The following is a 10,716-nucleotide window of genomic DNA, read 5'->3' as shown; positions in this document are numbered from 1 at the left end:
TGACTGAAACCCAGGAATTAATTTTGATTTGGAATTGAAACACAGTCAGGAAAGTATATACAAATTCTAGGCAACACCAAGCGCCCCGGAAGAAGGTGAGAGCGAGACCCCCAGCAAGAAGAAAAAGAAGCATAAAAAGCAGTCTGAGGCCTCAGAGGGCGCGAGCACAAGCCAGGTGACGGAAGACAGCGTAACTGAGGGCGAGGTAAGTCAGCGAAACATACAGCGTGGCATGGTTGAGGGCACGTTACTGGCAGGAAATTAGTAATAGAAAATTTGTGTTATTACAGGGAAAGCAGAAGAAGAAAAAAAAGAAGAAGTCCAAGGACGTGGAGGTTGAGGAGGCCGAATAGTGCAGCGGGTTCCCGGGAATAAATGTTTTATCGGGTACTTCTAGCAAGTAGCAGCAGCGAATGGAATTTTTTCAAACTTTGTATTCTGGAAGTGTGCGTATTTGCCACACGTTTCCTTCCATCCAAACAGTTCAATTTCCTATTGTTGCCACACGGAGTTTTATAAAGAAATTAAATTGTTTTTCTATATAATACAGATTTGTTTCCGCGTTACTCCGTCCCTTTAAACAGGCTCAATTTGCTCCGTGAGCAAACTGAGGTTGACCAAATGGCGCATGGTGGGTCGCCCATGGGGGCAGTTCCATGGCTGTTCAATGTCGCCCATATGGGCGACGAGATTCTTCATTTCGGTCCTCGACAGCGACTTGCCGATCATCACGCTCTTGCGACAAGCGCGCGATGCGAAAACCGAGCGAACCCGCGACGGTCTGCACATGGTCTTCCGACTGTCGTCCTCCTGAAGCATGAAGATCATCTCGTCAATGTCCGGCTTGCCCAGCACGCAGCCCTCGCCAATCGGAATCGAAGTCAGGAAGATGTTTTCGCCCGTTTCAAACGAAAATCCGTTCTTTTTGAACACCTCTTCGTGCTCTATGAGGGTGCTTCGGGCGGCTGCCGTGAGCTCCAGTAGCTTCGGATTGACCAGCTTCTGACTGTCCATCACGCTGTTGCGCTGCAGCTGCTCAAAGTTGTACTTCTCGTCAGTGGCGTGCTGGTCAACAATGAACAGATCCTGCTGCAACTTGGTCACGATGAAGCCCAAGTTAAATTGCCCAATAATTGCCATTTTTGCAAAATCCTCCTTGGCTATGTGCCTGCTCAGCTCTTCTTCGGCCGCCTTATTGGCATCGGGCGCTATATCAGAACGAAAGTGCACGGTGTTTGAATCGGGGGCTTGCTGTTGATTTTCCAGATGGTTGAGAAACTTTTCCTTCAGCGCGCTGTAGTTGAGCTTCAACGGCACTTGCCTTCGTTGGCTCTCGACCTGCTGTGGCCCGTCGATGTCCACAACAACCGGCTCATCGTCACTCTCATGTTTGCTCAAATTGCAGGCGATTTCCACTAGCATTTCCAGCTTCTCATCGGCCTCTAGTTCGCTGTCTTTCACATCTCGGGCACTAAACACACTCTTAGACTCGGCTTCGTTTTTCGCTGGCTTGGACGAGCCCTCAGATCGGGGCCTTTTCCTGAACGTATCCAGAATGCTGGTGTTTTTAACCCGAACCTCAGTGGCGTGCCGTTTCAGCCCCCTGGATACTTCCAAAGTATTAGTCACCAAGGTGGCAGGCAGCTCTTTGAACGCTTCCAACAATGAGGCCTTAACAGTGGCCAGCAGCAGTTTTTCCTTCTCCAAAAACACTTGCCTTTTATCGGGGGTAATGTTCACATCCACCATACAAGATGTGGTTGCAATGTCCAAGAAAACAAAGGGGTATTGCTTGTTGTTGAACTGTCTATAGAGCTCGTTGACCAGCTTGATGATTTTTGATGGCTCACACGGGCGGTGGTTGATGTAGAAGAATTGATGGTCGGCAGAGCTGCGCCCGCTCCCGTGCAGGGCGCTGGAAACCAGGAAGTCGAAGCTGAAGGGCAACTTGTCTCCCGGAGCCCAATTCACCCCATATTCCTCCAGAATGGGCGGGCCGGGCAACGCCAGGGGCACGTCTAGTAGTGAAGCCAGTTGCTTCAACCCAAACACACTGATAACGTTTTCCCGCACTGTTTTATGTCCCTCTGTGGCCACTAACGAGCTTTTGGCGCCTTTGGCTGTGGTGTTCGAGCAGGAGTATTTGATTCCGTTCGGGAGCAGGCAGTAGGCGTAGAGCAGGTTGCACATTTTGCTAAACTCTCTTTTCAGATTCTTTGTGAATTCCTTTCGCCTCACTGGCAGCGGGGCAAAAATGTTCCTCAAACTCACTGTGGTTCCCCGCTGCCTTGCGGCCACTTCTTCGCTGACGATGTTACCTCCGTGGTCATAACTGAAAAAGACCTGCCAGCTTAAAGCCCCAACACCCGTCAACTACCAACCTTAAGCGAGCAGCTGAGTCTGCAGCACCATGTTTGGTGGTGATTTCCACATCAGCAAGCGCGCAGAGCGAACTAAGGGCTTCGCCCCTGAAGCCCAGAGTGCCGAGGCGCTCCAGATCGTCAAAATCGCTCAACTTGGAGGTGCAGTGCTTCAGCGCCAGGCCTGGAAAGTTGCTTCTGTGTACCCCATTACCATTGTCCGCCACCTCCAGCAGCTCGCTGCCGTATTCCTTCAGGTGGATGTCGATGATCGTGGCCCCAGCGTCTATTGCATTCTCCACCAGCTCTTTCATGGCAATGGCCAGGCTGAGCACTACTTGCCCGGCACATATCCGGTGCACTGTTTCGGTATTAATTGGCCGGATTTCGGTGCTATCCGCCGCTGTGGGCAGGTGCTCAGGTTGCGCCTCAACTACTACAGTTTGCTCCATTAGAAAAGCGAAGAATTTTGCGGTAAAAACATCGGATTCTTTCAAAACTCTTGAAGTGTTTGGGTTTGTTTACTTTTGAACCTTTTCTAAACCGCTGTAGCTGACAGCACAGATCACAGAGGTTACTCTGTGATCTGTGGGTGACAGACATCGGAGTGGCTAACCTCCTGAACTGGCAGTTTTTTGCTCTGCCAGGTTGCCGCCTGTTTCAGTTTTTGCCTCTTCATGTGATCCTCCATTATTTTTTGGTGTTGAATTTAATGAAAAAACTTGAATCTGATTTAGAACAAATTTCCAAAATTACTCACTCTTTCGGGAGAGTAATATTGAACCTATACCTCATGAATAGGCGTTGCCACTTTTAGCCACCGCCATATTTGCCCAACCTTGTTTACCATTGTCAAATTCCACCTGACTCACTGACAGCAGGTGTCAAGCCGACTGTATACTTTTGCGTTTTTGTCCGAAGACTTTGTGTAGTATTTTTGTGAAATGTCCTTTATCCAAAACGCCCTCATCGGCAACCCCTTCTCGACGCCAGTGGGTAGTAAAATTGGTAAGCCAATCAACTTAGGGCCGTACGCCACTGCTACGCAATAAGTTCTCTTGGGCTTTTAAAAGTTACTGCGATTTCCCCGGACAGGGCCCAGGACGTAGAAAAACACCTGAATGAGGCTCACTGGTTAACATTCAAGGTTTGGTTATCAGGTGGAAATGACTCATAACTCCGGATTATTTTGCGTGAGCGATTTACAGCTTAGACGCAAATCCAACTGCTAAACTAGGTAGTGGCGGTTGCTGATGGCAATAAGTTCAGTCTGAGCGCAACTGGAATTTGCTGAAAATGGCATTTTGGAAAGAGGAAAATCGCCAACAGGGCAACAAAATTTCTCGCCAATTTGCCCGATTTTGAACGCCAAAACTGGTGATGAAAACTACTATTAGTTAGTCACGGTTGTTATCCACACTTTGCTCCAATTAGTCTGGGTCACTGGTGAAGGCTATAAATTCTGAACTGCTCCTGCTTCAGACCGTGCATGAACCAGCAGTGGCAGTAAAAATCACCAATTTTCGTCACTTAATGACGTGATTATCGCTCGCAAAAAATAGACCAGATGTGTCACAACGACTGTAAAATATGTAGTAATTAATAACAAACATGAGGCGCATTTTCAGAACAAGCCACCGATGCGTCGCAGGCCTCAGAAAACTGGGCGTTGAACATGGAAATCTGCGACATTATCAACGAAACTGAAGAAGGGTCCAAAGACGCAATTAGAGCGATCAAAAAGAGGCTGAGCCAGAGCGCGGGCAAAGACTACACAGTGGTCATGTACACGCTAACCATTCTGGAAACTTGCGTGAAGAATTGCGGCAAAAGATTCCACCTGTTGACATGCAGCAAAGACTTTGTGCAAGAACTGGTAAGATTCGGAGGATTGATCAGAAGCTCCACTCATATTGAAACTCGCATTATTGTAGGTGAAGCTTTTAAGCCCGAAGAACGATCCGCCCACAGTGGTGCAGGAAAAAGTGCTCAGTCTCATCCAGTGTTGGGCGAGTGCCTTCCAGGCGGACCAGGACCTTTTAGGCGTCAATGTCGTGTATAAAGACCTGCTGGCCAAAGGCATCGAGTTTCCGGCAACAGATTTGGACAGCTTGGCCCCCATTCACACCCCTCGAAAGGTAACTATCGGCCCTCTTCCGCCATGCAGCGACTGCTTAGAGGGCATTTCAGAGCGTGAACTTGCCGGAAGTGGTGCCAGCTTCAGCGCCCTCACCTTCAGGTAGCCCCATTCCTCCTTTGGACTCCCCAAATCACACCGGAACTTTGACTATGGAGCAGCGCGCGAAGCTCCAGTCTGAACTGGATGTGGTCCAGAGCAACATGAACGTCCTGGGCGAGATGCTGAGCGAAGTGAAACCTGGAAGAGGAGAACGGGACGAGCTTGATCTGTTGCAGGAACTGCGCGCCGTCTGCCAAAGCATGCAACAGCGACTGATGGAACTCATCAGCCGCATCACCAACGACAGTCTAACGGAGGAACTGTTGCGGATAAACGACGACATGAACAATCTCTTTTTAAGGTTTGGCTTACGGTGTTTAGTTGGCCCTTTTAACCCAGTAAGTGGGGTTGCAGGTACAGCAGATGGGAGAAGAATACTGTGCCCAGCGCCTCAGCAGTGATCGCAAACGCCATTCCGCCAACTGCCGTTGCCAAGCCGGCGCTAAAGAACGACGACAGTTTGATTGATTTGGACGATGATGACCTGGCCGATACAGTCAACAAGCTAGGTAATAGGTCAGGGCATGGTCTGAGCGTGTTCTGAGCTGAGTTTGTTTAGGGCTGGGCGATGCTTCGAATTTCTCAATAAACGCCAAAAAGGGCACCGACGAATTTGATATGTTTGCTCAGTCGAGGAACGTCACCTACGAGAGCGCCAAGAGCAGGCAAGTATTAATTGGAAAACAAGACCCAATTCCAATTGCTAATGGGAAATTTTTAATTAATTGAAAAATGCCCTGAATGAGGGCCTGTCTGGTGTTGTCATTCCGCACACGCCTATTCCCGATGCGACAGACAAAGACCAACCCAGTCGGGTCAGGTTTGGTCCTTGTTTATTTGCCGGTCTGTTTGCGTCGGGATCACCACCGGCAGGGCCGGATTCAGTAAGGAAAATTGGAATTGTTCTATTTTTTTCCAGTGGCAGTACCTACAAGGACAATATAAATCCTGACCAAATTCCGGGAGGAACCAGTTCGGCTACTCGGGCGCCCGAGGTGAGTGCCCCATTATATTTATGCCTCTCTTGCATTTTTATCTATCTTTTATTTAATGTTGGGTCGCTTTCAGCGCCTTGATCGTTTGCAGTGGATGTTTTTTTATTATTTATTTTAAAGGGGCTTTTTATGTATATCTATGTGTGTCGTACGCTTTAGACTGACGAAGACAGGGAGCTGAACGAAATGGCCAACTGGCTAGGCAAGACGGTGAGTTAAATCATGTTTTTCTCTGCTCTCTCACTGCACTGTAATTTGTCTCTATATCCGCATTGGCATTGCCTTATGCTTTAAATTTCATTTTCTCTTAGGGCGGCGGCGAAGAGTCGGTGACTTCAAGCGACTTTGAGCGGTTTCTAGCTGAAAGGGCGGCGGCAGCGGAAAACTTGCCCACCGTGTCCGCCACTACGGGCCCCAACAATCCCAGCACGTTGAAGAAGGAGACCAAAAAAAAAGCCGAAGACTTGCTAGCGTAAGAAACGCCAAAAATCTCTATTTTATATTCAGCCTGACATTGAGGCATGGAAGCTTCATATTCGTCGCCTTTAAAGAGACCAACTAACATCAACCAAAGAGTCTAGACAACACTGAGCCCAATCATTCCTCTTGTTATAGTTTATTTATGGCAAATTCTAACGGAAAACTGTATAGATGTTGGAGATTAACTTACTTAAGTGTTGGATAATTTTATTTTTAAGTTAATATTTTGGTTGAAATATTAACTGTGTAGTTATTTAGGGGATTAACTACGCTGTATATATGCATATGAACTAATCAATGCTTGTTCGATTGGTTGATTTCGATTCAACACCCAAATACTGTATTATTTATCTATTTGTAGTTGTATATGTTAATTAGTGTTGATATGGTGTTAATCCGTGTTGGAATTAAATTGCAGAGGAGAACAGCGTGTTTGACTTTCCGACAAGAACAAAATCGAGGGGCCATTGAGATCAGAAGCAAAATCTTAAAAACGCCCTTAATGCGGCCCTGTCTAGTACAGCGTTTCCCTACAGCCCATTCCGTGCGCAACAGACAAGGATTAACTTACACGGGTCTGTTGCCATCCTTCGTTATTTGGCGCCCTTTGCTAATCAGCTTCTAACGGAACGGCGCAGAGACAGGATTGGCTTCAGGCGGGTTTAGAACAAAAATGATTTAAAAATTTTGAATGAGGGAAAACCGATGAACACTTGCAACATACACCCGATAAACTGGCCCTACACGGTGACCCAAATTTAAATAGGGAACGAGATGAAATTCGAGCTTTCAAACTATGCGCTAATATTGCAGGTGGGTTCGGCTGCAACCGCTCCGCACACTCGCTGGAAGCACAGGTAAATGGAAATCGGCGCGCAAGGCAATTGGAAATTGGAAGCAAAACAGTTTTAATTCAGTCTATTAACGGAGCTTGGGAAGTGCGTTCGTCACATCGTAGGCCGCCTTACTGCTGTTCTTCGCCCCCCGATCCGTGCTTGGGTGCTTTGGAAGGTTTCCGCCACCGGATTTCGGCTACTCATGCCACCACCCTCATCAGTGCCGGAGAAATGAGCGAATTGCGCTGAAAGTGCCACGAATCACTGACCTTTCTGTGTATGTGAGTGGTGTTAAGAAGGTTTTATTGCCGTTGAATCGGTTCCGGAGTGAAGACCGTGAGGAGCCAAGGTGAGAAGTTGCGCGAAATGATCACTTCCCACTAGATTACGCCAGGTATACACAGTGGACCAGCTAAGAGTGCTACTGCAACTGTCCGGTACGCTGTTTAAAGCCCATATAAGAGGGCTTCGCCCTGTACGTGACCTCCATTTGGCAAAGGCGATCTGATTCGTTTTTGGGTTCCTCCCACTGAACTGGCAGGTTGTACAGAACAGGCTACAAGGTTTTTGCGCTTTAGAACACTTTTTTTGGCATTGGGGAACGCAACAGGGTGTTTTTTGCCTTCAAAACACGATTGAAGCAATTTTTGCTTACTTATGCTGCTGTTACTGCGAAATGTGTGTGTTGCGCACAAAACAGGCATAAAACGATAGAATTTACCATTAGGAACCAGGAAAACAACGTACTTCATGGTCGAGAAACCAGAAGATGATGGCGTGGACAGTCGCGAAACCATGACGGCACGGACAATTAACAAAAATTCTACTGCAGCTTGTGACTCACGTTGAAATGCAACAAGCGAAGAGAAATCGCCAACATATTCATAAACAATTGCGCGTTTCTGGCATTGTGAAGTCACGCACAAAACGATCGGAATAATTAAACAGAAAAGCGAATTTCTTTGTTTTCGCAATTGGCTGAGGTCAGAAGTCGGGTTTCAAGGGCCCATTAGGGCTTCAACTCAATCAATTGGTTAATTATGAAAAAATCCTCGACGAGATTAGTGCTCGTTGAACGGTAAATGTTACTGTTCCAAATGCGCCATCGGGATTAATCGATACCGTAATAACCAAGCCGCGGATATGCTGCACGGAATTTTTTCGTTCAATTATACCAATCATTGGCAGAAAAGAAATCGGCCCTAATTACCGCACTTGACCATGTGCTTTCCCCCTAATTGCCCAAAGGAAAGCGAAACACGCAACTTATGGCTTCAAAAAGAAACATTCCAGTCCAACCAAAACCCTCAGACTGACTGGACTGATCCGATTAACTTCTATTTAAAATATCCCGGCGCTCGACATTTCAACAAAATCCACCTACTTTCCCCGTTTTTCCTATTAGATTATCCGAGCCAAGTGGACACTTGGCCTGTTGCAGTTAGTTGAAGATGCTGCAATGCGGCCTAATCAAGCGGTTCTTTAAGCACCAGCCAATATAGGTACATGTAACGAGAACATTGCAAAATTATTCTCTTCACCTTTGATGGCTACCACCGATCGTGGGCACCAAAAAGTAAAAGTATCTCTCTGTATTTGTTATTTTACCACGATGGTCGGTGCTGGTACCGAGCGGTACCACTGCGAGGATTCCACATTTGCGTCCAACGACGTTGTCAAATAGCACGCGATTTCCTTCTAATTACGAAAGTTCTGGCGTATATTGGTACACGTCAGTGTCATGGCTAAGGTCGACTGTCTTTAAACGAGCGGAAGGAGGAGCGCGCTAAGACGAATGTCACTGTCATTGCGACATTACGTAAAGCAACGGATTTCTCAGAAATGTCCAACCTGTAAAAAGGGGCAAGCAGAAACGCAGTTTAAGTTTACAAAGTTTAAATCTGCGTCTCTCAGAAACTGTTGAGTCGTCAGAATCTCTCAGATCGAGCATGTCAAAGACTTCAATTGAGGGCTGAGGTTGTATCCAAATTCCCAACCTTAAAAGAGTTACAAGCAAAAACGTGCCCATTTAACTAGCCCATCATTCATGCGTGTTTCGGAAACAGGTGAAAATGGCCGTAAAATGATCTTTGAGACAGAGCTTCTCGAAGGATACATTTCACTACTGAGGTGTCAAACAAAAATGCCTACAAGCGAAAATGCGACAATTTTTAAATACTCGTCGAAGTTCAAATGCGCGTATTTCCGAAACGGGTGACAATAGCTAATGCGCCCTAATGACCTTTCAGATAGAGCACTTTAAAAGCTACATTTCACTCCTGGGGTTTTATCAGAAATTCCTAACCTGTAAAGAGTCACAAGCAAAAACGCCGCATTTTGAATACTCGACAAAGTTCAAAAGCGCGTATCTCAGAAACAGGTGAAAATAGCTGATGCCCCCTAATGACCATTCAGATAGAGCACTTTAAAGGCTACATTTCACTCTGGGGGTTCATTAGAAATTCCTAACCTTTAAAGAGTTACAAGCAAAAACGCGGCATTTTGAACACTCGACAAAGTTCAAAAGCGCGTATCTCAGAAACAGGTGAAAATAGCTGATGCCCCCTAATGACCTTTCAGATAGAGTACTTCAAAAGCTACATTTCACTCTGCGGGTTCATTAGAAATTCCTAACCTTTAAAGAGTTACAAGCAAAAAACGCGGCATTTTGAATACTCGACAAAGTTCAAAAGCGCGTATCTCAGAAACAGGTGAAAATAGCTGATGCGCCCTAATGACCGTTCAGATAGAGCGCTTTAAAGGCTACATTTCACTCCTGGGGTTTTATCAGAAATTCCTAACCTTTAACGAGTTACAAGCGAAAACGCGGCATTTTGACAAAGTTCAAATGCGCGTATCTCAGAAATGGGTGAAGATATCGTTTGCTCCGTAATAACATTTCAGATAGAGCATCTCAATTTCTATATTTTTCTTGAACTTTCTCTATGGTGTAAACCTCCTAAACCGAGAGACTGTGCTCAAATGAGCCAAAGAGGTTGATCTCGCATGCCAGCACCTTAAAGAGAGCGAACCATCGAAAGACCTTTTGTGGCAACGCTGTGGCAATTCCATCATGTATGAGTCAGCCAAGCTTACTACCTGTGCTCAAGAATGTTGAGTGCATGTACAATGGAAATGTCACCGAAGAGTGGCGGCAACAATCAACTGGTTCGACCTGCGCTTTACAGATGGCACAGCCTATAGATCTTAAATGTTTCTCTTTGACCTATAATGGGGCTTGCCTGGGTACCATCAAGAAAAAGGTACCAACCGCTAGGGCAACCTGTTCAGTTGTTTAGTTTAGTTAAGGGTTTGCAGTTTGCACTGAAGGCAGCAGGTGGAACCGTTTTGAATATTCCCCTATCTAAAGACCACATAATTAGTGTGAGTGTTGCGTAACAAGAAGCTTGATAAACAATTAGTCTTCAGGTAAATTCCACGCCATTGTTGACTAATACGGCGGGGTTCTGGTTGTAGAGAGCAAGAGCCGCCACTGGTTGCGCCCACCAAACACTGCAAAATCCACATCCATTCATCAAAATGAACATGTAGATTTCAACATCAGGTGTGATTTCAGGACGGCATGATGTCACCGATACAGGCGGCTTCAGTACCAGCGGAACCGCCGAAGACGCATTTTGTGCTGACGCCGACGTCCAGCGACAGCAACCAGTCCAGCAATCACAGCAACGGCGAACAGCGCAGCCAGTGCTCAAGTCTATCGGATGGCGAGAACTTTGAGTGGAACGGCGAGGGCGAAGTGACCAAGGAGGCGCCGAATGAAACCAGCTTTGGAGGGTGAGTGA

At 46.6% G+C, this 10,716-nt stretch overlaps 4 protein-coding genes across 9 annotated transcripts in view; 3 read left to right on the top strand and 1 right to left on the bottom strand.

Annotated features, from left to right (window-relative positions):
* LOC109542273 (H/ACA ribonucleoprotein complex subunit 4) overlaps positions 1-545 on the top strand; it is a 2,633-nt gene extending 2,088 nt beyond the window's left edge. The window contains exons 10-11 of the mRNA XM_019911426.2: positions 71-205; positions 291-545. Coding sequence (XP_019766985.2) covers positions 71-205; positions 291-353 — 198 coding nt within the window. The 3' untranslated portion in view covers positions 354-545. The remainder of the gene's footprint in view (positions 1-70; positions 206-290) is intronic.
* Positions 417-3,000, bottom strand: LOC109542271 (mismatch repair endonuclease PMS2). Its single transcript, XM_019911424.2, has 2 exons — positions 2,382-3,000; positions 417-2,332 (listed from the first exon to the last, which is right to left on the bottom strand). The coding sequence occupies exons 1-2, from the start codon at positions 2,810-2,812 to the stop codon at positions 577-579; spliced, it is 2,187 nt and encodes a 728-aa protein (XP_019766983.2). The 5' UTR covers positions 2,813-3,000; the 3' UTR covers positions 417-576.
* Positions 3,001-3,206: 206 nt separating this feature from the next.
* LOC109542278 (TOM1-like protein 2) lies at positions 3,207-6,499 on the top strand. 3 transcript variants are annotated; one of them, XM_019911436.2, is made up of 9 exons: positions 3,207-3,368; positions 3,989-4,236; positions 4,295-4,498; positions 4,551-4,900; positions 4,954-5,108; positions 5,159-5,264; positions 5,519-5,594; positions 5,754-5,804; positions 5,906-6,499. In XM_019911436.2, exons 1-9 carry the CDS (start codon positions 3,305-3,307, stop codon positions 6,068-6,070), a joined length of 1,419 nt encoding a protein of 472 aa, XP_019766995.2. In that variant the 5' UTR covers positions 3,207-3,304; the 3' UTR covers positions 6,071-6,499. The 3 variants fall into 3 exon arrangements, with proteins under 3 accessions (XP_019766995.2, XP_019766996.2, XP_048525785.1); XM_019911437.2 differs by lacking the exon at positions 5,754-5,804; XM_048669828.1 differs by lacking the exon at positions 5,906-6,499 and having other exon boundaries at positions 5,715-5,804.
* Positions 6,500-6,971: 472 nt separating this feature from the next.
* The window catches only part of LOC109542274 (rab11 family-interacting protein 4B), a 9,073-nt gene continuing 5,328 nt past the window's right edge, over positions 6,972-10,716 (top strand). For 3 of the 4 annotated variants that reach the window (XM_048669831.1, XM_048669830.1, XM_019911430.2), the window contains exons 1-2: positions 6,972-7,259; positions 10,488-10,708. In XM_048669831.1, coding sequence (XP_048525788.1) covers positions 10,494-10,708 — 215 coding nt within the window. In that variant the 5' untranslated portion in view covers positions 6,972-7,259; positions 10,488-10,493. Of the gene's footprint in view, positions 7,260-9,753; positions 10,340-10,487; positions 10,709-10,716 lie in introns of those variants that run through there. The other variant, XM_019911431.2, reaches the window with a different exon arrangement.

Source organism: Dendroctonus ponderosae, unplaced genomic scaffold (genome assembly GCF_020466585.1).
Source record: "Dendroctonus ponderosae isolate FM_Combo_2020 unplaced genomic scaffold, Dpon_F_20191213v2 Dpon_F_20191213_9, whole genome shotgun sequence".
Lineage (NCBI taxonomy): Eukaryota > Metazoa > Arthropoda > Insecta > Coleoptera > Curculionidae > Dendroctonus > Dendroctonus ponderosae.
Note: the sequence above shows the minus strand (reverse complement) of the source record. Positions and strands in the feature narration are given on the sequence as shown.